The sequence below is a fragment of the Barbus barbus genome (assembly GCF_936440315.1).
Source record: "Barbus barbus genome assembly, chromosome: 14".
NCBI classification, from domain to species: domain Eukaryota; kingdom Metazoa; phylum Chordata; class Actinopteri; order Cypriniformes; family Cyprinidae; genus Barbus; species Barbus barbus.
In genome coordinates, this window is record NC_136742.1 from 26,245,643 (window position 1) to 26,273,605 (window position 27,963).

The 27,963-nt window shown below is 36.3% G+C and overlaps 1 protein-coding gene across 1 annotated transcript; it reads left to right on the plus strand.

Moving 5' to 3' along the window:
• Positions 1–585: 585 nt before the first annotated feature.
• mcm9 (minichromosome maintenance 9 homologous recombination repair factor) lies at positions 586–20,553 on the plus strand. The gene is made up of 13 exons (XM_079434182.1): positions 586–882; positions 1,686–2,038; positions 7,321–7,637; positions 8,059–8,140; positions 8,561–8,761; positions 9,357–9,482; positions 9,613–9,732; positions 10,752–10,926; positions 11,922–12,124; positions 14,519–14,722; positions 14,799–14,881; positions 14,964–15,109; positions 18,393–20,553. The coding sequence occupies exons 2-13, from the start codon at positions 1,723–1,725 to the stop codon at positions 19,666–19,668; spliced, it is 3,249 nt and encodes a 1,082-aa protein (XP_079290308.1). The 5' UTR covers positions 586–882; positions 1,686–1,722; the 3' UTR covers positions 19,669–20,553.
• Positions 20,554–27,963: the final 7,410 nt, after the last annotated feature.

Consider the following 27,963-nt stretch of genomic DNA (forward strand, 5'->3'; position numbering starts at 1 on the left):
TTTATCTGAAAGAGCATGTCAAAACCTTTGCTTTGTAGGTAAGCTTACTTATAATTGCTTTAGTACCCTTATTAGTGATATTATTATTGTCAGGCTCAATTACCTTTTCTCTCTTTTCAACTTCTCTGCCTTAAAAAAACTCAGAACAATAAACATTATTGTTACAAGTGTTGAAGCAACAATGCAAAATCAGTTATTGTGATTTTCTGTAAAAACTTAAGAGATATGATGCTACAACCTTATTTGGGCCATTTTAGCCCATTTTAGCTGACTTCACCCTACATTTTAATGTATAGTAATAATTTAAATATCTAATTATTTTTGCAGTACTATTTCATTTATTTAAATATTTAAAAGTTATAAATTCATTAGAATTTAAGTAAATGCTTTTTTCTTTAAATTAATAAAAAAACTTTAAAAAGTATACATACATCTTATAACAGCTTCCTTATTACAAGACTCAGAAATGAAATACATAAAAATATAAATAAGGTTGAGTATGAATAAACGGGACTTTTATATTGGCGGTCAAAGGGCGGATGCGACAACGTCATCGACCTCCGCATGGCACGTTTTCCGTTCACTGGGTTCTACCAAGTCCAAAACGGGGGAGCTAGTGTTTATCACATACCCTATAATTTATCAGCGCTAAAATATACACAAATTAAATAAAGCAGAAGATAGTGAAACTACTTTATATAGTATCATGCATGGTTTAGAATGAGTTATCTTTTGCTAGATTTCAAAGTTTGTTTACACGTGCTCCCCTACAGCGCGGAAAGATTAGGAATAAAGCGCCAAATCTGAAAACACGGGCAGGAAGAAACACCCAAATGCTAATGTTGTTGATGTAGGCTATATAACTACTGCTCATCCATCCAGGTATGTCAAATACAGAACTGTAGGGAAAGAAATATTAATAGGGCATTTTATGTACTTGTAGGTTTCTATTGTTTGCCAAATTTAGCTAAAGAGAGTAAGTTAATGAACGCAAATGAAACGCTTGCTGAAGGCATGTTATATCAAGCAGCCGTTTCCTTCTAAATTAGTTCTTGTGTAATTATTCATACAATTTTATAATTATCAAATTAATTTAGTTAATGCACGAAACATTTGTGGTTTCATAAAACACTTTGTCAAGTGCAAAAAAACAAAATATATATCGCTATGATGATTTATTACTTCATTATATGTATTATATGTACTTGTTTTAATTGTAAGTGAAATAATTTAATAACTCAACTAATCTCGCTGTACTTGCATAACGTTTGAATCAAAATGTAAAGAATAAATAAAATAGAAAACATCATGTAACGTTAACTTCATATTTTGAATAAACATGAACTAACGTTACAGATACATGTAATTATTCGTGATGTTCCCAACAACATTATGAAAAACCCAAATATTTGGGATGAATTGTGTGAGGACGTTTTATAGTCAATACATTTTTCTAGATTCATTCAATTACTTTTACAAAACCAGGCTTGTCTATTAATCACAAATGACTTGAAAGGTTAAACATTTGTCAAAAGGTGTGGAAACCCTGAATAAAATTCTGTTTTAAATTCATTAAACATGCAAAAAAAACACACACTCTCCAGCTACTATGATACAAGTGTGTAAAGGTCTGAATAGATGAACTGTAATTTATGTATAGACCATCATCTGCTGTTTTCTTGCAGAATACTTCATGTCTAAGTGGTCCGGTTCAGTCTTCAGATGAACATGATGCTCAGTCAGGATCAGGTGTCCTTCATAGGATTGGCGTTTGAGACTTATGTGATGGAGCACCACAGGAATGACATCCTACAGATCTTCCAGGAGGCCAGTGAAGATGCTCACCATCCTGTTGTAGTGAATGCCATGACCTTATTCGAGGACAATATGGAGGTTGGAGAGTGTTTCAATGCATTCCCCAGCCAGGTGCTGCCTATATTTGACAATGCCCTGCACAGAGTAGCTCAGACCATATCTCAGTCATCTTCCTCACCGCAGAGTTTCAAACTCAAACACAATCTGCATGTTCGTATATCAGGTAAGCATGTAAAGCATCCACTCTTTTACACTGACACCTGTATCAGGACTCAACAACCAAGATTTTATATGGTTTCTCTGGGTGTCTGTGCAACTTCCAGACCAGCCTGACACAACAACCAATAACATAAACTTAGGGAGTCTTTGAAAAAGCTGTTTGGGAAATCATTTTTTCTATTAGCTAGTGAAAATCACACACTTAATCGTTAAATAATTTTGGGGGAAAATAAAAGGGAAAATGTTACAACTCAACATTAAAAGAGGCCAAATACAGTAGAATAATAATAGGAAAAATAATCAGTAACACTATACAATGACTATAATAACAATTTTAGTATTCAGTTTTGCAAAGGTATTATATTAATTTGTTTTAATTGTAAATAAAGTCATTTCTACTGTCAACTAATCTTGGTGAATCACATCTTTCATTAATTAGTTTAAAAAGATTTGTTTTAATTGATATATAATTGCTGCCTTATAAAATGCTTATTATCATGTATGCGTATATATAAACTTTAGAAAATTTAGTTTTTAATAAATATATAATATATTTAATTATTAAAGTTTTATAAAACATTTTATTTAGAATTTAAGTTGATAATTTTTGCTCTTTCTAATCTAAACTAATCTCATTTGTACAATAAATTTTGAATCATATCTTTCATTTTAAAGTATCAAAACATAATTATGGGATTATTTCCTTATGTAAAATATCATTATAGTCAAGTATGTATGTACATATTTACATTTTTTTAAATTTCAAAAACAGATAATTCAGATCAGTTAAGTATTATATAGTGTTTGGCATCAACCTATTAGTGAAAATTATTTTAAAGTGTTACTGACTTGTCTGTCCAGGTACTGAGAGTAATGCTGGATGTATACTCCAGGATGTCTAGTCTAGTGTATGTGCTATAAATATTGCAGCTCTAGAAAATGAAACTATTGGGCCTGTTTGTGCACAACAGTAAACAATTCCTCTATTTCCAATATGACATGTACCTCCCCGTGATCACAAGTGGCTTGTGAATGGCTAACTGTTTTCTTTGTGTAACTGGTAGATCTGTGCTGCCGTAAAGCCTCAGAGTGCCTCCGACCATTTCATTTGCTCTTGAAGGCTTGCAGCCTATTAGTTTGGCAATGCAACACAGAGGCTGTTTCCTTCTACAGGCAATTAGACCCCAGCACACTGTGGCAGACAGCTCGTTTGTCCTGCTGCGAACCGTTATCTGTTATCACTGTCGCTTCCTCTGATCTAGTGTCATATAACCTGCAGGATATGCTGATGTGTTTTTCTCTGTAACAACAGTCTCGTTACGCGTCGGGATGTTGGCTGGCTGTGAGAGGGAGCTGGAGAGAGATCAGATGAAGCTTTGAGTAGCTGGTCAGGTGTGAGTGCAAACACTGCATGAACAACAAGAGGAGCAAGGGCTCTGCAGTAAGGGTATTGATCTGGATATGAGGAGAGAAAGGTCAGACAGACACATGGGCTGTCAGAGGAAAGAACAGCTGAATGAGGCTTTAAAGGAATATTTCATGAAAATTCTCTCAGTATTTACTCAGCCTCATGTCGCTTCGAACCGTATACTGTTATATTTTCTGTGGAACGTAAAAGGAGAATTTTTGATGAGAAATATGCAGAACTATGTGGTGTGAATGAATGATTTCTCAGATTGTTTGACTTGAGGAAACATTTCAAAGTGGTCAGACTAATAATTTACAATCAATCTTCGTGGCGGGGTGATCTTTAACTAAAAATATAACACCTTTGTACATTGAAATAAAGCTGAAATAAAATATAAATTGGAAAAATTTCAATAAATCAATAAAAAGAAAGCAGTAAAAACACAATATATAATATAGACAACTATGTATGTGCAGGTCAAGTATGTGCAAATTAGAGTGTGGTGAATGGATAATGTATTATAGTTGTGTGTTCCACGTTTATTGTTGAGTGTTCATGAGATGGATTGCCTGAGGGAAGAAACTGTTCCTGGGTCGTTCTGGTGCTCAGAGCTCTGTAGCGTCGACCAGACGGTAACAGTTCAAAGAGGGAGTGTGCTGGATGTGAGGGGTCCAGAGTGATTTTACCAGCCCTTTTGCTCACTCTGGATAAGTACAGCTCTTGGAGAGTGGGGAGGGTTGTACCAATGATTCACTCAGCAGTCCGGACTACTCTCTGTAGTCTTCTGAGGTCAGATTTGGTAGCTGAGCCAGACAGTTATTGAGGTGCAGAGGATGGATTCAATGACAGCAGAGGAGAACTGTTTCAGCAGCTCCTGTGGCAGATTGAACTTCCTCAGCTGGCGAAGAAAGTACAACCTCTGCTGGGCCTTCCTGACAATGGAGTCAATGTGAATATCCCACTTCAGGTCCTGAGAGATGGTGGTGCCCAGGAATCTGAATGACTCCACTGCAGTCACAGTGCTGTTCATGATGGTGAGTGGGGGGAGAGCAGGGGGGTTTCTCCTGAAGTCCATGATCATCTCCACAGTTTTGAGCGTGTTAAGCTATCACATAGCAACACCCTGGCACTGGGTTATTGACTTTTGTATGAGTGAAGAGCACCACTCATGTAAATGTTACCCGTCTTGAGATGGATGTAGCCGAGACTGACTGCTGTAGGGACTAGGGAGTGTGTCAGCAATAATCAACTGACTGACCTTTCCTGTTCCCTGGATGTTTTATCCCGTTTGTGGACAAAGGAGAGTTATAAATAGCCTGAGTGCAGACTCCACTCATAGATCCAGTGTGCTGTGAATATGAAAGGGGTCTGAAAATAGGACACACGGCCATAAAAAGATTGCAGACCGTTTGTCGTATCATGATGAATACGTCACGTCATGTGTCTGGATGCTTTCATGCTTTGGTGAAGGTCATTAGTGAGTAATATTGTGTATCCAGGTGGTGTCTCAGCAAACCTGGTGGGTACAATCGTCTGTTGTCTTCCTGAAGAGGTGTGACGTACCTGTATTATAAAGAAAGATGCTCAGTAAAGGTCCGACTGGGTGAGATAGCTAAAATATTGCTCCATCTTTCAGCGGTTTAATAATACTATATGTCAGTATTTATAGCTGAATAATCAGTGTTGGCAAGTAGATTAGAAATATTTAATGCAAGATGTTAAATACTGTAAAAACCTAGTTAAAATCATTGAGGCATGGTTTCCTCACTGTTTTGAACTCAGAATGAATATTTAATCATTAAAAGGTTTCTTATTGGTAAAAGATTCAGTAAAAAACTGTAATATTGTGAAATATTATTAATAATATTATCATTTCAATATTATACAATAGGGCTGGGTATTGTGACCAATTCTGCGATTCGATTCTTATTTTTATGGTTTCGATTCGATATCGATTAGCTATCAATATTTCATTTAAAATGTTAGTTTTGCAGACATGGGATCCATATTTTGATATAAATGCTGGTAACTGAAACTCTCCTACTTAAGTTTATTACTGAAATACACATCTACATTAATAATAGGGTGCACACAGTTGTTTTTTTTAGTGGAGCAATTCGAAAGATGGTGACACCTTCAGGACGAGAGGTGAATATTCATATCCTCTTACGTGAAGCACGCGCATTAAGAATCGATTCGGGGATTTCCCGAATCGATATCGTTGCGTTAAACTGAAGATCGATTAAAATCGGAGAATCAATATTTTTTACCCAGCCCTATTATACAATTAATTTTCATATTAAAATGTAATTTATTCCTGTGATGGCAATGTTGAAAACGGTTGTTCTGCTTAATATTTTTGTTAATACCATATTACATATTTTTCTGTTCTTTAATTAATAATCAAAATAACACCATTTATTTTAAATAGTTTATTGTCTAACAATATAAAAGTATTTACTGTTGTTTTTGATCAATTGAATGCATCCTTGCTTAATAAAAAAGCAAGTAAGTGAATTAATAATTTATTTATTTTTTCTATTTTTAGATTAATGTAAAACATTATGGTAACACTTTACAATAATTTCTATTAATTCATGTTAGTTGATTAATTAACTAATATTACTTAGCAATGAGCAACTGTAACATTTGTTACAGTATTTTTTTTATTTTATCTCCGTTAACGTTAGTTAATAGAAATACTAAAATATTCACTGTTAGTTCATGCCAACTCAGTCCCATTAAATAATATTAACACTTCTTTTCATAATGCATTAGTAAATTTTGGAATTAACATGAATTAAGATTAATAGATGGATTAGAAGTATTTTTCTTTGCTAGTTCACATTAACTAATTAATTAATCTTAAAAAACGGGACCTTATTGTAAAGTGTTACCAACATTATTTTACTCGTATATAGAGAAAATTTGAAATGCATGAAAAGTGAAAATTTCTGTGTGAATTTTTCAGTGATTATACAAGTACAAAATTGGAATACTATTTGTGCTGCAGAAATTAAAATCAGAGATGCTGTTCCATTAAAAATAAAAATAGCTGATTCTAGCTATTTTGTGCTTTTAAAAAACTTTGTGTTCTTGTCTAATGAGGCAATATATTTGGGAAACACAATGGTCAAAATCCTTCAAATCAGTGCAGTTTTCACAAAGGTGCATTTAATCAAAATCCTGATCATGAATATTCAGTGTTTCACCCAGCCCTAATCTGCTTATCTAAAAACAGCAGACTGACATAGACAGCAAGAGTGTGAAGATTGTTTTAGATGACGTGTAGGCTTGTTTTTGATCCTTGAGGTATGTGGGATGGATCGTATTGCATTGTGGCGAAGCCAAGTGCATTTCTCTCACATCCTGCAGGAGATGATTGCCGTCACCTGTAATTACACGCTCTTCATCTGTAGCCCTGCAGACGTGACTCCTCCGAATAAACACACTTTACTGAAACCCATTTTCTCCGTAGCCACTGCAGTCTGTGTCTGTGGTTAGAGGGGAAAGAAGTGAATGCAGTTTTATTGCTAGTAACATTGACGTTTTTTATTCTTCTTTCTTTTATGTTTTTCTATGATGCAACCATGCCGGGCCAGGTCATATTCAAATATTGAGTGCACTCTGAGTTGATTCATTATGCAAGAAAGTGCAAGAGACTGTAACTCTGCTTTTGAACTTTTAATGAATGAACATACAGCACCATCTAGCAGTAGGAGACAGAATTTCTCAAACAGGAGCCCTAAAAGGCTGTGGTGGAATAACACGGACACCTGGTGGTTACTTTAAAATAGTCAACAAAAAAATTTAATTTGCTCACCCTCATGCTGTTTCAATTCAATATATGGCTTTCTTTCATTACTACATGTTCTCAGGTTTACCTATGTGTCCCGAGCTGACCAGAGATCACATTCCTAAAGCTAGAGACGCGGGCCACTTCCTGTCCGTCACGGGCACTGTCATCCGCACCAGTGTGACTAAAGTGCTAGAGTATGAGAGAGATTACATGTGCAATAAATGCAGGCACGTGTTCTCCGTGCAGGCTGCTTTTGAGCAGTTTTACACCTTCACTCCACCCACCAGCTGCCCCAATGAAGAAGGATGTAATTCTTTCAAATTCACCTGCCTGTCAGGAAGTGACGCCCCTCCGGCTGCCTGCAAGGACTACCAGGAGATCAAAATCCAAGAGCAGGTGAGATGGTGTTTATTCATGTACAGTCACCCTGGTGCTAAAGAAATAGTTCAGTTCGGCTTTCTTCTTCCAAGATGGGGTTTGGCAGATGACGATTTTGAAACTCCCACATTGTTTCACATTTTGTGTGTCTTATGCATCAGACGTTCATCCAGTGATCTGGGCGTGATGTCCAAGGCTGAGACTACATATCATGGGTCATAAACTGAAAAAAATAAACATTATATTAAATTAAAAGTATATAAATTACAATTAAAGATAAAATAATATTATAATTAGTAATAATATAATTGTATTATATTTTATAAAATATAATTAAAATAATATACATATATGTAATGTAAAAGCATTTATGAAAATTGTGTTTAATTCTACATCTCGAAGTATGTAAACTTCTTGACCAGTGCACCTTCACCAACAGGTACAGAAACTGTCAGTGGGCAGTATCCCTCGATCTATGCTCATCATCCTGGAGGACGATCTTGTGGACAGCTGCAAATCAGGTAAATGCGGAGTACCAGCAGAAGTAGTTTATCCATATATTTACTGGCTTTAATAATTTGACAGTGCAGGACTGATATCTGTATCACTTAATTACTCTGCTCAGTCCTGCTCACCGTTAATACTGGCTTTAAGATTTTCTCATGAATGAATTCCGACATAAACTTCCTGTTGTTTTCAGTCATGTGCTTCAGTGCAATAACAATAACGTTGTAAATAATCAGATTTGTTGTAGAATTTATTTATTTTATATATGTAAAAAAAATTTATTATAAAATAAAAATGACATGTATTCATAATATGTAAGCATTTTTTGCATCATATTATGTGCAATTTTTTATCACCGTGTTTTTTTTTTTACTGATATAATAATAGCAACATTCCTCAGGGCAACATCATGTGTCTTTTTCCCCTTCTTGCAGGCGATGACATCACAGTGTATGGAGTTGTGTGTCAGCGCTGGAAGCCTATGTTTCTGGATTGCCGCTGTGATGTGGAGATTGTGCTGAAAGCAAACTATATCGAGGTCAACAATGAGCAGTCCACCACAGCACTGGTGCTGGAAGACATTCAGAAGGAGCTTGAAGATTTCTGGGACAGTCACAAACATAACCCCATTGCTGGTTGGTGTCTTTTTTTAAAGTAGTTAATCTGGGAAACCAGTCTAGTGGTACAAATAAACAATATGGCATTTTTACTGCCATGTCTTCTCAGCATTTAATAGATTTCTCTCTTTCTTATTGCTATCCAAACACAATTATAATCCCTGTAGAGGAAGTTCAGTTGATTAGGTGCATGAAACAGTGTTGTAATCTGTTGCCAGTGGTGTTTTTTGAGACACACTATCACTATCAGGCTACTATTGCTCATAGGGTTATTGGGTTAGGGATTTGAACAAATCCCTAACTGCAAGTATTACATTTTGACATGTAACTCGTTCTGCGTTGTTTGTGCTGCTAACATGAATAATACCTCAAATCATGTGGCTTTTTGAGCAAAAGTGTTTTTTATTTTCTAAACAGTCAAATGCATGATTTTCACATTGATGTTAGAAAAAGTGGGGAAAAAACATAGTGAACCACCTAGTAATGACCTGGAACACCCTAGCAGCCAATCATAATGTAAAACAGCACATGGGATTCAGTGTGGGTTTATGAATAATAAAATCTGTCTTTCTTATTCTTTCTTTCTGTCTCTCTTTCTCTTGACATTCTGAAGGCAGGAATGAGATCTTGATGAGTCTTTGCCCTCAGGTGTTCGGCATGTACGTCGTCAAGCTGGCTGTTGCTATGGTTTTGGCAGGTGGGGTACAGAGAATAGATGCATCTGGAACCAAGGTTAGAGGTATGAATTCACATTCCACATAATGGGCAGTCTGACATTTAGACTTATCGTGAAACAAAGTTCAGAGATGTGCTTGAAAAGTGTATTGCTCTTGTGAATAGTTCTGACTCAAAGTATACGCTCTGTTTAGGAGAGTCTCATCTGTTGCTCGTGGGCGATCCAGGCACTGGGAAGTCACAGTTTCTGAAGTACGCGGCTAAGATTACACCACGCTCTGTGCTCACTGCAGGAATCGGATCTACTAATGCAGGTTCCACATGTTCTTCTGAACCTCACATCACCTTCTCGTTAACATTCACAATCAGCGCTCTAGGGAAATGTTGTATACTTGTTGAAATGTATACTTTGCTTAAAAGGATAGTTCACAAAAAAATGAAAATTTTGTCATCATTTACTCACCCTCATGTTGTTCCAAACCTGTATGAGTTTCTTTCTTCTGTTGTTTTTTCACTACTATGGAAGTCAAGGGCTACCAGCACATGTTGGTTACCAACATTCTTCAAAACATCTTTTATTTTCATCATAAGAGAGAGACTCATATGGGTTATTTTGAACATGATGGTGAGTAAATGATGACAGAGTTTTCATTTTTGAACTGTGTGGTATTTATAATGTGAGCAGTATGCAGAATTTCTGCATGCACATTTAAGAGCTAATAATCTTTTATAAATAAGTTTAAATTATTAAATTAAACAAATGTGATAGTGAAGACATTTATAATATTACAGAAGCTTTCTATTTCAAGTAAATGTTATTACTCTGTTCATCGGAAACTCATGAAAAAATTAACATTGTTTCCACAAAAACAATTATAAGATTAAATGTTTGTTGAACACCAAATCAACATATTAGAAGGATTTCTGAAGAATCATGTGAAGACTGAAGACAATCACTGAAGACTGGAGTAATTCAGTTTCAATTGCAATTATATTTCCCTTTTTTGTTGTGTATTTTTGATCAAATAAATGCAACCTTGATGGGCATAAACATTTTTTTTTATTAATTAAAAAAATGTACCAACTCAAAACTTAAGTGGTATAGTATTTATATAAATTAATATAAATAGTATAATTCTTCCAACTCAAAACCCCTAAAATTTGTGAAGAAATAAAGCTAAATAGATGGGTACAGTTAAATATTGTTGTACACTTCAAATTGCTGCATACACATACTATTTTTGACACATACTAAGCACTATTCACTTCTACTCTGCAGTGAGAATTTAGTGCTGTCGCATCATTGTTTGTATCATTGTGAAATGCTGGTCAGGTCTGACAGTGGCGGCTGTTAAGGACTCTGGAGAGTGGCATCTGGAGGCAGGAGCCCTCGTTCTCTCTGATGGAGGTCTGTGCTGCATCGATGAATTCAACAGCATCAAAGAACACGACCGCACCAGCATCCATGAGGCCATGGAGCAACAAACCATCAGCGTGGCCAAAGCCGGGTGAGTGCTGGGGGAAATGATGTCTTGCATTTTTTTTAATTAACCAAAATAGGGGTGTGAATCTCCAGGCACCTTACAATTCGATTTGGTTATGATTCAGAGGGCTGCAATGCGACGAAAAAACGATTATCGATGCATCTTTTGTTTTAATACAAATTTTCTTTTTTCTCACTGTCTGACTAGTAAAGCAAAGTATCTGGAATGACCCATATGAATTTACTTCCAAGATCTTTTATTAATAAAACAAATGAAAGTGATTTGGCAAGTCAACAACAAGGTTACGAAGAACCAAAAGGAAATGAAATGTGCCTGTGGCAGCATACTTTTAGTATATTAATACAGACTTAAGCATATTTTGTAATATGGTTTCTCATATTTGTTGTGTTTTATAGAAGCCTATAGAGGCTTCCATATGCTAGTTTTTAACGCAGACGGTTACGGTCTGATTTCACCCCCCCGCCATCATGCATTTCTTACGGTGCGTTTCCACTACAGCGTCAAATCTGCGCTCAGTGCTGCTGGCAACGCTACTACGCCACTGCTTTGGGGCGTGTCAAATGTAGGGCAGAGCAACTATTTGCACCCTGTTTGCGTTTCATCTTCCTCTTTTCACAGCGATTGGTTGTCGCCTGACGTTTTTTGCTCGATATTTACATAAAGTCGAGGAATGCCCAAACTTTTTGACGCTCTCGATCGCTCTCAACGCTTTCTCTGCGCCACTTTCAATCCCATAATGCACCGCGCAAGCGTTTAAGCTCAACTTCCATATGAATGGATTGAAAACGCTCTCTCCGCTGTGCTCGCTACGTGCCAGTGGAAACTCACCGTTACCCCTTTTGCGGCACGTTACATCTCCGACTAACATTCAGAGATAGAAAATCGATTTTTGACATTTGCGAATCGAGTCAGAATCGTCCATGTCCGCAATTTTTCCCCCACCCCTAACCAAAAGCTTGTGAGCATCACATTAAATGTCCCGTGTTCCTCTTTTGTAGAATGGTGTGCAAACTGGACACAAGGACCACCATCCTGGCAGCTACTAACCCAAAGGGGCAGTATGACCCTAATGTGTCAGTTTCTGTGAACGTGGCCCTCGCCAGCCCCCTCCTGAGCCGCTTTGACCTCGTACTGGTTCTGCTGGATACTAAAAACCCAGAATGGGACAAAATAATCTCCTCCTTTATCCTGCAGAATAAAGGTTTGTCCCAGAGAAGAATCTTTTATTTTGTGATATCAGGGTTTTTCAAAGTAGGTGCAATATTATATTATTTTAAATTGTTACATCATATTATTTTGTGTTATACTGTGAAAGCAAAAGGAAAAAATAAATAAATATATATATATATATATATATATATATATATATATATACACATATACATATACACAGTTGCATGCGAAAGTTTGGGAACCCCTTGCAGAAAATGTGAATAATTTTAACAAAATAAGAGAGATCATACAAAATGCATGTTATTTTTATTTAGTACTGTCCTGAGTAAGATATTTTACATAAAAGATGTTAAAAGTCCCTCAATCATCCTCAGTGTAAAAAGATGGATCTCAAATCATAGTCACTGATAACTGTTCAGAACAAACAAGGGACTCATGAACAACCATCACAAAACAATCGTAGATCATCCAGGTAACCACACACAGTCTTAAGAACCAAGGGTTCCCAAACTTTTGAATGTGGTTATTTTAATAATTTCAGCTATTTTTTTTTGTCTTGTGGACTATGTTAACATCTTTTATGGAAAATATCTTACTCAGGACAGTACTAAATAAAAAATAACATGCATTTTGTATGATCTCTCTTATGTTGTTAAAATTATTCACATTTTCACAAATTCTGCAAGGGGTTCCCAAACTTTCGCATGCAACTGTATGTATGTGTATATGTATATATATATATATATCCTGAATATGAAGTTATAATTCTAAACATATAAACATAATTCCAAATATATAGTTAGAACTATATATTTGGATGCACATTTTACATTTTTGGGCTTATAACCGTATATTTGGATTTACATAGCATTTTATATACTTATTTATATAATTATATAAAATATTTTGTAATTTTATTTATTGAAAGCAATATATATACACATTTACATTTATTCATTTAGCTGACGCTTTTATCCAAAGCGACTTACAATTGCTGTATATGTCAGAGGTCGCACGCCTCTGGAGCAACTAGGGGTTAAGTGTCTTGCTCAGGGACATTGGTGTCTCACGGTGGATTCGAACCCAGGTCTCTCACACCAAAGGCATGTGTCTTATCCACTGCGCCATCACCACCCTGAACAAAATCTTAAGACTGGGGGAAACATTACAAGTATGGGTCTTTCAATAGGACAACGCTGCAGTTCACAACGCCTGCCTGACAAAGGACTTCTTCCAGGAAAATAACATCACTCTTTTGAATCATCCTATGTGTAACCCTGAACTTTTTTGGGTCTACCACTTGACTTTTTTGTCCCATAACTCTCACGATCTTTTAAGAAATGTAAAATGACTGTCTTACTGCATCTAACCTCGGCAGTGATGGTGCGTTGCACGTGCACTTGCTTGTGTGGCTCAACAATCCTGCCCTGTTCAAAGACAGAAAGAGTTTTTGCCTTTGCCATCAGGAGGTCATGACAGTGTGACTGCCTGAAGGACAATGACATTAATTTAACATTTTTTTTTTTTTCTTCAGATTTAACTTTTTTAAGGCTATGATCTTAAACATTTGATCAGCCGATGAACAGCCTCTTTGAGTTTAAATGCAGTTTTCTCTATTTTTTGTCTCTTGCTCCTGTTTCTTCTTTTGATATTTTGAAGCAGTATTTACAACCTGGCCAGTTGCATAAACTTAGCCACCATGTTAACACTGTGTCTTAAGAACTAGTTTGACCAACTAGCAGTTGCCAAGGGATAATCAGTCTTACTTTTCCAATACAAATAAGAACAATCTACCTTTTCATAACTGAATTTAAAAAGTTATGACCAGTCTTGAAGAAAAAAAATTAGGTGACTAACTTTTTAAGACTAGTCTAAACAGATTATGCAACCGGCCCCTGGTTACAATCCACCAGTGCTTGTAATGTTTCATCTGGTCTATTATTTTACATAATATTCTTTGTAGAAATTCAAACATTTTCCATATAATGTTCCAAATATCTATTTTTGCACTAGAAGTGGGCCTTATACCTGCCTTTGCATGGTTCCATGAATATATTTTTTGACATTTTTAACTTGATACCTGGCTCATATAGTGCATGTTTTTGTTGTACATGACATACAAAAAATGTAGTTTGAGATGTTATTGGATCAGATGCCCCCCCAATTCAGCCTGACTGCTGGTTCTTGCTTCCTTCGTGAGATTTCTTGCTTATTCAGTCTTCGTTATTTTCCCAAGTGATGCCACTTTGATAGGAAAACCTGTCCCCTCGAGGGCTGGTTCACCCCTCATCTGGCTGAGAAACCCTTTGATACTGACTAGAAGTTAATGGTGAAGCCTTGCCATTTGTTGCATATTTATAAAATATTCATCTTAACATCTCTCCCTTTCTCTCACCTCTTTTCCCTCGTGTTTTTCCCACAGGAGCGCCGAGTGAGTCTTCATGTTTATGGAGTATGGAGAAGATGAGGGCCTTTTTCTGCCTGATCAAGACTCTTAAGCCTTGTATAACACAGGAAGCAAACACCATCCTGAGCCGCTACTATCAGCTGCAAAGACAGAGCGACAGCCGTAACGCCGCCCGAACGACCATTCGCATGCTGGAGAGTCTGAGCCGCCTTGCTGAGGGTCAGATGCTCACATGCAGCATAATATCTGATGCTCATCTCATAAGAATTGATGCTCACCTCTCTGTGTATTTCAGCTCATGCCAGGCTGATGTTCAGAGAGACAGTGACAGTAGAGGACGCTGTTGTTGTGGTGTCTGTTATGGAGTGCTCCATGCAGGTTTGTTTATGACTACTTCATCATCTGGAAGCTATATGAAATTGTTGAGGACTGGATAAGCATATTTTTATGTTTGCCTCAGGGAGGCGCTCTACTTGGAAATGTGAATGCTCTACACACCTCTTTTCCTGATGACCCATGTGAACAGTATAAAACACAGTGTGAGATTGTGCTCGAGAGGCTGGGATTGACCGATATCCTACAGAAAGAACTCCAAAGACTTTCAAGGTAAAACTAAAATGATAAATTTAAAATACAATTTTATTTAATTTGTACTATAAATGAAAAGTATTTTCAATTAAAAAAGATAATGTATTAATATGTAATATTCATGATAAAATATGTATATAATGTAATAGTATTTAATATAATAATAGAAATTATGCTTATTAATTAGATTAATATGTAGTAAATATAAATGCATTATAATAGTAAAATTAAGTTAGTTTAATTTGTATACATTTTAAATATAATAATAATAATAATAATAATAAATATTTGATAGTAACAATACTGTATAGAGGTACATCTCAAAAAATTTGAATATCATGAAAAAAGTCAATATTTTTTGTCTCATTTCTGAAAGTGAAACCCATATATTATATAGATTACACGGAGTGAAATATTTCAAGCCTTTATTTCTTGAAATTTTGATGATTATGGCTTACAGATAATGAAAACCCAAAATTCAGTGTCTTTTTTATTAGAAAATTAGAATATTACATAAGATCAATAAAAAAAGGATATTTTAAACAGAAATGTCAGGCTTCTGAAAAGTATGTTAATTTCTTTGCACTCAATACTTGGTTGGGCCTCCTTTTGCATGAATTACTGCATCAATGCGGCGTGGCATGGAGGCAATCAGCCTGTGGCACTGCTGAGGTGTTATGGAAGCCCAGGTTGCTTTGATAGCGGCCTTCATCTGCATTGTTGGGTCTGGTGTCTCTCATCTTCCTCTTGACAAAAGATTCTCTATGGGGTTCAGGTCAGGCGAGTTTGCTGGCCAATCAAGCACAGTAACACCATGGTCATTGAACCAGCTTTTGGTACCTTTGGCAGTTTCCTGCTGGAAAATGAAGTCAGCATCTCCATAAAGCTTGTCAGCAGAAGGAAGCATGAAGTGCTCTAAAATGTCCTGGTAGATGGCTGTGTTGACTGTGGACTTCAGAAAACACAGTGGACCAACACCAGCAGATGACATGGCAGCCCAAATTTATCACTGACTGTGGAAACTTCAAACTGGACTTCAAGCAACATGGATTCGGTGCCTCTCCACTCTTCCTCCAGACTCTAGGACCTTGATTTCCAAATTAAATGCAAAATGTACTTTCATCTGAAAAGAGGACTTTGGACCACTGAGCAACAGTCCAGTTCTTTTTCTCCACAGCCCAGGTAAGATGCTTCTGACGTTGTCTCTGGTTCAGAAGTGGCTTGGTAGCCCTTTTCCTGAAGATGTCTGAGCGTGGAGACTCTTGATGCACTGACTCCAGCTTCAGTCCACTCCTTGTGAAGCTCTCTCAAGTGTTTGAATCAGCTTTGCTTGACAGTATTCTCAAGCTTGCGGTCATCCCTGTTGGTTGTGCACCTTTTCCTACTCAAATTCTTCCTTCCAGTCAACTTTGCATTTAATATGCTTTGATACAGCACTCTGTAAACAGCCACACCTTTCAGTAATGACCCTCTGTGACTTACCCTCTTTGTGGAGGGCGTCAATGTTCGTCTTCTGGACCATTGCCATGTCAGCAGTCTTCTAGTTATAATGGTTATTGTGGTTTCAAAGAACAAGAGATACCTGGAGTTTATACTGTAGGGATGGTCATTAATTGAAACTCAAATGTAAATATTCTAATATTTTGAGATACTGATTTTTGACTTTCATGAGCTGTAAGCTCTAAACATCAAAATTAAAACAAAAGAAACTTTTGAAATGTTTTACTTTACATGTAATGAATCTAAAATATATGAACGTTTCACGTTTTGAAATAAGAAAAAATTTACTTTTTCATGATATTCTAATTTTTTTAGATGTACCTGTGTATGTATGTGTGTGTGTGTATGTATGTATATATATATATATATATATATATATATTAGGGCTGGGCGATATGGCTGAAAACTGTATCACGATATCACTGTTTCATATCGGTCGATATCTATAATTATTGATATTGCTTTTAAGGTGGTACATCAAGTTTGTGGTATTACCAGTCTTGGCGGGGACGACGGTCTTGCATAATTTGTGTGATCATTACTAAAAAAAAAAAGTTACAGTTCTGTGTGTATATGAGATGAGTTCGTTTTACTCGAATCAAAAGGTAAAATTGTGTCTAAGTGCGTGTGCGCACTTGGACACGAGACAACGATATGGCGCAACCAAAAAGATACTGTTACATGATTGGCTGTTAGCGTGTCACTCCCTACGTTGCTAGGTTACCAGAGAGCGAGTGCCTTTGTTAATGCAACCAAACTTGCTTCACAACCTTTGTTTTCTTCCGACGAAGAATAAAAAATATAGAATGTTTTATCGAACATATTTTTTATTGATATCGTTCACATGTCTATCGCGATACATATCGTTATCGTTTTATCGCCCAGCCCTAATATATATATATATATATATATATATATATATATATATATATATATATATATATATATATATATATATATATATATATATAATATACATACGCATACGCATACACTCATACAAACACACACACACACATATATATATATATATCATGGGGAGGGAAGAGAGGGGTTGCTGTAGGTATTAAATGTACGTAGTATGTTGTTTGTGTAAAACAGCAGATATTGCATTGTATGTGTCCAACCCAAATTTCCTTCGGGACAATAAAGTTTATCTTTATCTTTATCATATATATATATATATATATATATATATATATATATATATATATATATATATATATATATAATATATATATAAATATATATAAAATTTTACCAGTTAGTATTATTAGTTTTTGTTTTAAAATAGTTTAATAAAATTGTATTTAATTAGTAATATGAATCCAACATTATCATATTAATGCATTTAATCAAAATTTATTATGTAATTTTGAAACCTGATTTTAATATATTCAGTTCTATTAATAGTATAATATAAAATGTCATTATTAATATATGTGTATATATACGTGTAATATGGAACCCCTTTTCCACCACTGAATAAAAAAAGGTGTTCGCAATTAATTTGTTTTTCGTCAGACTTGCAAGATATCAACTCACAATTCTGACTTTTTTTCACAATTGCAAGTTTATATCTCACAATTCTGAGAAAAGTCAGAATTGCGAGGTTGTATCATGCAATTGTAAGAAAAAGTCAGAATTGTGAGAAAGCAATTACCTTTTATTTATTTTTTTTATTCATTGGAAGAAACAAGCTTCTATATTTTACAGCACATAGAAAACTTGCCTAAAATTCATCTGAGCCCTTCAAAGAACTGAGATTCCTCCTAAGAACATCTTTTGTGCTCCTCTTTAGGCTAAATAACAAAAGACCGGACATCCCTAAAGGGACTGACCACACCAGCGAGCGTCCAGCTGGTCAGAATCACAGTAATGGTGAGGTGACCACTGATTCAGACCTGGACTGGTTCCACTCCTTATCCACCGGCTCTGTCGTTCACACCTCCCCCGTCATTACCTCCACACAGAACGCCACCACCACACTGGGTGGCACAGCGGTGTTGCCTAGCAACAGCCGTTCCATACGCCACAAGGGTTCTGTGTGGGAGAAGGATGAGGATCCATCCATGGTTGAGGCTGTTGTGGAAAAGGGCTCCAAACAGCTCAGAGCCAAACGGTTGAAAGAGATGAAAGCATCACTCCTGCTGAGTGAGGAACGAGTTTTAGGAGAGACAGGTGACGATTTAGAGGAGATATTCTCCCACAGTAGACCCAAAACAGGGAAGAAACCCTCAAAAAGAAAAAACACAGCCATCAGTCCTCCTGACATCAGAGCTGAGAGCGGAGAGGATTTACGCAGCAAACTCACAAACTTCACATTCCAACCCAGAGAGAGAATGACTCATGCCGATCAGTCAGTTGCGAAAGCAAGTGCCAAAGTGGTGGTGCATGAGGGGGTGAAACCTACCGCACCTCAAATGCCAGGAAAACGGGGGAATCGGTCAAGCTCACATTGTCCAGCAGAGGGCAGCAAAGCTAATAAGAAACCCCGGCTAGGAACTAACAATAAAACCAAAGACGTTTCCTCTCAGGTCTTGAATGATGTGAGCACAGCTCAAAAAGGGACGTCTGAGGACACTGAACATCAACAACAGCTGCTTTCCAGACTCAACAGCCTCTCTCCAGGTGAGAATAATGGCAACACTAATAAACACCCACAATCCCCACCAAGGACAGACCACCCAAAGGTGAAGATGGCCAGTTCAACTCTGGCCAAACTTTCTAGATTCTCTTTTACGGGCTCATCTGAGGAAAACACTGGAGATAAAACAGTCCCAGCTACAAACGGCAGTGCAAACAAAGTGCCAGCAAACCCGCTTTCTGAAGACCAGGGGAACACAAGCACACAGACCAGGAAAAATATAACCACAGATGCGAAGGCCACCACAATGCAGATGGGCAACATGAGGACAGAGCCCTCCGACAGACAGGAAGAAGCCGGAGAGAACGCTACAAAGAAGAGGAGATGTTTTGAGTTGGGCTCCGGAGGCCCCGCAGGACTCCTCAAAGGTTTTTCACTGTTCAGCTCATCTTTCATAGATGATGAAGATCTAGATGCTGACTGGAACTGATGCAGCAGGAGACGTTTGTCATGTGTATTAATTGTATATGTATTTTTTGTTTATATTTTCATTTAAATGCAGTGTGATGTGTTTTGATGGCTAAACAGATTCTGATGTCACAGTAAAAAATCTTTATTTGCACTTTTGTTTTCGTTCAGTAAATATCAGTTACATTTTATGTCTGGTTTTGTTTTCTCAGTAACTCGGTTTATATAGTTATATTCATATTCATATACCCTGTGCACAGGCAATTCAGACTTTATAACAATTCTGACTGTCACAATAGCGAGATATTACGACGGCGTTTTAGTGCCATGTTAAAAAATCTAAGATTACGAGAATAAAGTTGAAAGTCTACAAGAATAAAGTCGAAATACTACGAGAATAAAGTCGAAATGTTTCAAGAAAGAAGGTTAAAGTTATAATATGAGATATTCTAGCCTTTTGCACATGCAAATGGCCCGGATTGGGAGCACTGCCAGATATTCCAAAATCTCAGTTTTCAAAATCTGTCAGTTTTACAGCGAAATACAAACAATATGTATATTATATTTTTCACACTCTTTAATGTGGCGTGACAGATCGCTGTATTCGCTTCAGTTTAAGCGACATGTGAGTCAATCATCTTTCCGATTACAATGAGACATTTTCATTATAAATTAGGCTATACTGTTTTTTTCATGCCTTCTGTTCCTTCACTTTTAAAACTTGCTATAAACTTTAAATAAAGAGGAAAAACACATTTATAATTTGTATTTCATGATAAAACGGACATAATTTGAAAGCTGTGTTTTTAAAAGCAACAGCGCAAAATTATTGCGATTACTGGGTGGCTGGCATGCTACAAACAATGAATGGAAGACGTTAAATATTATGTCCAATCAGTTACTGTATTATATCATGAATAAAACAGCTTGTGAATAGTCACAAGCCTAGGCTATACCTCAGAAAAGAAAACAATATAGGCTAACTTATGTTAACGAGTTGGAGTACACTTCATCCTTTAGAAAGTTTTATTAATTAAACAGGCCACATGTGAGGAATGAAAGTTTGGACTCCACAGATATTTTTGCGGCGTATGTGGTGTAATTTTCACAAAGAAAACAGTATACTTCAATTAATTGATTCTCATAAATACAGCGATCTGATCATTAAAGAGCTTGAAAACACATTGTAAGACACAATTTGTGTTTCGCTATAAAAACTGCAGACTTTGTTTTATAGCCTACTAAATAAAAGGCTAAATACTATTTTCAGCATTGCTCTTGTTTTAAAATGATATACATCTCACTTATTTTGCAAGAGATTCTTAAACATTTGAGCAGAACATTAAAAAGCACCATTCTACACTAGTGTTTTTTCCCCCCTAAAGTCCACTTATACTGATAATCAAGTACCAAAACCTGAAGTTTAATTTTACAAGACAATTTTTCATTCTTCTTCTGGCCCTTGGAATCAAATATACTGTTTTTTCTACTTTACCTTTAGGATTTCTATAGTTAAATCACCTCTTTTATGATTGCTGAATACCGAATAGCTTGTAGACAACTGGGCAGTCATGTTAATTTCCACATGGTTCTGACCTCATCACCATGATGATATATGAAGGACCCTTTTTTGCAGCTTATTTTTCGAAAATTGTCTGTGTGTACAAGGGAGCTTTAAATTAGTCTTGTTTAATTTCAAGAAGACAAACACAATCCTTTTCTTGCTTTAAGTAACCAGCCAGTTCTAAACGTACAGAAAAACAGTGCAAGATAATGGGGCCAGTTACATTTAACAACCTAATAGTGCATGTTTAATTGCCGTGCAGTGATTTGTTGTTCAACAATAGTTGTATTCACCCAGCAAACTTAAAGCCAGGCTAAAGGTGCCTTTCAGCCCATGCAAAGCCAAATAACCATCAAAACAGGTGCTTTAATGCTTAGTGGATGCTGTAAGAGATGTTTTCAGGCTTGAACAATTTACCCCTTGGGAGCAGTAAATGACACCATGGTGAAGAGATGTTGTCTATTGTCATGGTGACGAATTGCATTCCATTGGGAGTTTAGGGATGAAGGTACTGCAGGAGGTGATAATAGGATCATACAGGACAGGATCTGCTGCAGTCCCCAAGGTCAAAATCATGATGGTTTACTCAAGCACATTTTACTTGTTTGTCATTCAAACCTCTTTAACAGCAAGCAATTCCACCCACTTGGTGTATTGCTGTTTTATAATGAAATTACTCTTCTTTTTAGGCTCTTTTCTATGGTTATTGGTGTGTGTGTGTGGGAGAGAGAGAGAGTGTGTGATATGTATTTTTATAATCAGAATCAGAAAGAGCTTTATTGCCAAGTGTGTTTGCACACACAAGGAATTTGTCTTGGTGTTATGAGCTTCCATTACAGAAAGTACAAACATAGTGCAGACAACATATAATTAAGGTGATAAAGAACACTAATGAAGAGAATATACAATAATTAAGAATAACAATAGTAATAAAAATATTCAGAAAAGAGACATGACCATAGACAGAACTGTGAATGTGCATGTGTCCTATGTACAGATGAAGGTTTGATGAGTTATTTACAGATGTACAGTACCGGGGTGTGTTATGTGTTGTTCAGGTGGGATACGGCCTGGGGGAAAAAACTGTTCTTGTGTCTGGCTGTTCTGGTGCTCAGTGATCTGAGCACCAGATATACACCTAATAATGCTGTATTTGTCCTTGAAATAAGGACATGCTTTAATTGATGCATGTGTTAATATATGACTAATAAGCTTCTGTTTTATCTTGAAGCAGTTATGAGATCATTTCCATTTACTGGCTGAGATACTAGTGAAGTCTAACCTCCTGTTGGAGAGGGTCAAGGCCTGTACAGCTTCAGTATTCTTCTCAAAGGAGAACTGCGGTAAAGGGAGGCTGAAGGTAAGATGAGAAGTTAATGGATCCTAAACTTCCTGCAGATGGATCACTGGCCTTATTAATAATGAAGCGTTATTGATTTAATGTCTCTGAATGTGCCATCAAGGATACCCAAACTCACCATTACATCATTCATTTGCCATCTTTCAGCGTTTTAGAGGACTGGATTTGGGACTTTGTCATTTTAAAGATTTTTTGCAGCAAATATGAATCATTTTAGTCTGGCCTCTATTGTGAGGTCTGATAGATAGATCTACAGTTTGTATAGTTACAAGTTTCCATATTCCTTTAAAAAAAAACATATTTTTTGTTACAAAGGTTGTTATATATAACTATATAAACAATAGATAGGTACCAACATAAAGCTTTTTGCAATTTTACAAATTCTTCACAATTTTATGTCTCTTAAAAATGTTTGTTACATTTGTTTTTCTAAGGTTTTATCTATTTATTAGTCAAAAAGAAGTTACTGTTTATATGTAGACTAACTATATAACTGATAGATATATAGTTTATATACAGTGCCTTGCGAAAGTATTCATACCCCTTCATTTGTTACACGTTTTATGTTGCTGCCTTATGTTAAACTGCTTTAAATTAGTAATAGTAACTTTAATTTTTTTCCACATCAATCTACACTTCATACACTATAATGGTAAAGCAAAAAAGAAAAAAAAAGGTTTTTAACATCTTTGCAAATTTATTAAAAATAAAAAACTTATACGTACTCATACATACCCTTATCTGGGACAGTTGGATATCAGAGCAAAAACCAAGCCCTGTCACACATTATTAAGCCACACATCTGGGGAAGAGTTCAGAAAAAAAATTCTGCTTCATTGAAGGGTCACAGAAGCATGTAATCTGGAAGAAGTTTTAAACAACCAGGAATCTTCTTAGAGCTGGCCAAACTGAACAATTGATGGAGAAGGGCTTTGGTTAGAGTGGTGACCAAGAACCTGATGGTCACTCTAGTTGAACTCCATGACCATATGTGGAGAAAGGAGAAACCTACAGAAGGACAAACATCACTGCAACACTCCACCAATCTGGGCTTTATGGCGGTGTGACCAAACTCAATCCTCTGCTCAGTGTAGACAAAAGAAAAGACACTTGGAATTTACAAAAAAACACCTAAAGGACCCTCAGACTCTGAGAAACAAGATTTTCTGGTTTGATGAACCACAATTCTAAGCATCATTTTTGAAGGGAACCAGCTCTGCTCATCACCTGCAGAGTACCAAAAGTAAAGTGTGCTGGTAGCATGCTATGGGGCTGTTTTTCAGTGGCAGGGACTGAGGGTCTCATCAGAATAGAAGAAAAGCTCAATGCACCAAAATATTGAGATAGCCTTAATGAAAACGCAGTCCAGAGCATTCAGACTGGGCAGAAGGTTTACCTTCCAACAGGACAATGATCCTAAGCACACAGAGGGAGTTGCTTATAGACAACTCTATGAATGTCCTTGAGTGGTCCAGCCACATCCTGAGCTTGAACCCAAGCAAATATTTCTGGAGAAACTTGAAAATGTGCATCTGACCCCATCCAACCTGACAGAGCTTAAAAGGTGAAGAGATGAGAAGAATGGCAGATAATTGCCATATGCTGATGTGCAAAGCTTGTCGCATCAAACAATAAAGACTTGAGACTGTAAAGGTGCTTCAGCTAAATATTTAGTTAAGGGTATGAATACTTATGCAATGTACTTATTTAAGTTTTTTATTTTTAATTTAATTTTTTATAAATTTAAGAAGTTGTGACAATTCTGTTTTTGCTTTGTCAATATGGTGTATGGAATGTAGATTGATGTGAGGAAAAAAAGTAATTTAAAGCAGTTTAGCATAAGGCAGTAACATAACAAAACGTGAAAAAAATGAAGGGGTATGAATACATTCGCAAGGCACTGTAGTTATATACAAGTTAACATACAAACACACACACAAGTTTAAATACACTTACAAAAGTTGAGTTTTTATCAGTTTATCATCAAAATTACAAAGTTACAGTTTATATCTGACTAACTAGAATTTATTAAAAAAAAGTTTCTGTTTATATGTACCTGGATGGATGGATGGATGGATGGATGGATGGATGGATGGATAGATAGATAGATAGATAGATAGTTTTAACTTTGTTAACCCACATAAATGCCAGATAGATAGATAGGTAGGTAGGTACACTTAGACATTTCTGTAATTTCTGAAGTTATTTACTGTATATCACTCAATACTGCAGATTCCCTTCACAGTAAATAACTGTAATACCCTTTGCATCATGGGAATTTTCTGTGACGTCAGACCCCACATACAGAGACTTACTGTATTTTTAAAAAATTGCTGTATACTACTGTATTTGCTGTAATGGCCTCTTTGGCGCCATTCTATTGAGGTTGTTTTATTTTCCTCATTTCTTACATTTGGATTGACACGATTATTTGCCCTATGCTGTGTCTACAATGCTGCAACAGCTTGGGACTGACTACACTGGATGTTACATCGCTTGTAATGATGGGAAAATTCGTTTGTTGTTCGTGTCAGAAACAGCGCGAGCGTTTGGAGTACATCTGTACGTCAGAAATATACCGGGGCATCTTTACTGTCTGCATCCACTGTAGATAGTATATATTATGGGTTCTGTATTGTTTTTTATCGAGTCGCGAAAAAAATACATTTTTTGTATTTGTGTTTTTTGTATTTGTGCAACTGCAATGAAGCATAAAGAAAGACATGAACATGCCGGCCACCCTGAGATTGATTATTCATGGTAAGAGAACAACTATGGTTTTGAGAGGTTTTTGTATTCTATATGGGGTTTGCCTTTTAAAAGTGTGTCATTTCTACTTCTTGTTTTTCAGAGAAGACATATGTTACTAACAAAGTGGATGGTGAGCAAAGGTGGTGGCCACGTTTTGGAGCAGCACCTGGGTTTTGCAGATGGCTATGTATCCTTTGGCTGTTTGTCTTTTTTCCCCATTATGTTTCTGTTGCCTAAAGATTCTTTGTGAGGATAAATCCAGAGGGCACAACATAATGCACTGCAATACGTCCTAAGACAGGAGAAATAGTGAAGATGCAATGTAACAGCATTGGAAGTTTTTTAAGTGTCATACATGCAATGTTTTAAACAAAGAATTTGATATTTTGTAATTACTGTGTTTTAATTGAATGCCAGTAGTGTAGAGTAAAACTAATATGAATTATATATAAAAAAATAATCAAATCGAATTAAATCTATATTAAAATGAATGAGTCGTCGTGACGTATTGTCAAGTATGGTGACCCATACTTTTGCGTTTAACCCATCCAAGTGCACACACACAGCAGTGAGTAGTGAACAAATGCACACACACACACACACACCGTGAACACACACCCGGAGCAGTGGGCAGCCATGCTGCAGCGCCCGGGGAGCAGTTGGGGGTTCGGTGCCTTGCTCAAGGGCACCTCAGTCGTGGTATTGAGGGTGGAGAGAGCGCTGGACATTCACTCCCCCCACATACAATCCCTGCCAGCCCGAGACTCGAACCCGCTACCTTTCGATTACGAGTCCGACTCTCTAACCATTAGGCCACGACTTCCCCACATGAATTACAGTAGTGTACTGATGAGTTGGATTTTTTAACAGTAATTTACTGTAAAACAGTACAGTTTGCTACTGTAAATCTTAATTACAGTAAGTTACTGTAAAAACCCTTTGAAATGTCTTAACAGTGTAGGTAGGTAGGTAGATAGATAGATGTTAGACTTTGTTAACCCACATAAATGCCATTTGTTTTAGCAGAGAATGTAATGCATTGTAATTGAAAATTCTAGTCTTTAGGTCAGAAGGCATGAAGCTTTCAGTTTTCCTATCAGATTGTTTTGACAATTTTGAAAGCCTTGCATGTGTTGGCTCATGTCAGAACCATATGCCTGAGTGATTTTGGTGTCTTTAGTGAACATTTGAGCCACTGCACATCTAAAGGAGCACCTTTCTTTTAAACTCTATTCTGTTTTATTCAGCAGAGATGGAGTTTTGTTTGGCAGGACCTTTGATTTTCCTTTTAGGCCTGAGCTAGAACACTCTTCTTTAAGGGTAAGCATGGAAATCTTTGAGAAACAGTCATTTATGCTATACATGCTTATTCCGTAAAGATTAATAAAGAAGAAAGTGAGTTGTTTGGTTCAGGTAATACAGGCATTATGATCTTCTTCTGTTGCACATGATCATATGAACTGGACAGAACTGAATGTGTTGCTCTGACAGTTGGGGTGTTGCTCGATTACATAAACCCAGAGGTGTAATATGAATGTTGTTTTTGCATCTCTTCACCTGGAACGCTTCAGGGGAAAAAACATCAATGACTGCGACTAGCAGGTTTATGGGTTTATGCTTTAGGGAAAGCTAGTTTGCTCTATTTTTGTGATAAATATAAGTATGTTTTTGACATGACAGGCGTGCTTTTGACACATTAAATGTGTAAAGTTGGGCAACACATCCTCCTCTGCATGGTCAGCCATTGCCTGTTAACTGGAAAGAAAATTGCTGATCAAGAAACACTGACTCACACGTTAGCAAGCTTCTGAAATTTGAGTGTCTCAACAGTTTTAGGAAAAATTAACTTAGAAATTAATATTCTGTTGTGAATATTATATAGCGGCAAAAATAACAAATTTGTCCAATTTTTTATTTTTTTTTAAGTTGGTCACTCTTCTTGGTTACCAAGAGCTGTAAAGCAATTCTTGATCAAGGTATTCCTTTGAGCTCCAATGAAACAAAATCTGGGGCCCTGTGAATTCAGCGATGCGGGAAACGTGGATGGAATCTCCTCAATATATGAGTACATGAACATGATCTCTAGAACTGCTCTGAAAGTCACTTCATGAGCATTTTACGTGTTTTGTGAGAGAAACAGAAACCTAAAGGTCTTCACAGCAATCTGTCAAAATAAAAGTTTGGTTTAACATGAAGAAACTGTGATAGAAATATATTACTTAATGTAATTATAGTACTATTAATGACAATAAAATGATAATTAAAACATTAGTTTTAAGGAAATATTACCAGAAAAAAATGTAAACAAATCAATTATTTAGAGATGCTTTTGATTAAAATTTAATGAAAACATTCAAATGGAATCCAGAAAATGAATGTCAAACAGAATTTGATAAAAATAAAAGCAAATTTGAAAAAGAAAAGCCTTAAAATGTAAACTTTTAATATATTTGGAAAACATAAAACAGATTTCAAAGGGTGCTAAAAATCAAATGGGTTTTGATCACCATAAGAGTGAGTAAATGTTGTAGAATTGTCAATTTTGTGCAAACTATTCAAGGTATACATGCTTTCAAGCTTTCTTTTAGTGCAAGATAATTCACTTTGTGAAGCAAATGTTCTGCGAGAGAATCAACGTCTGT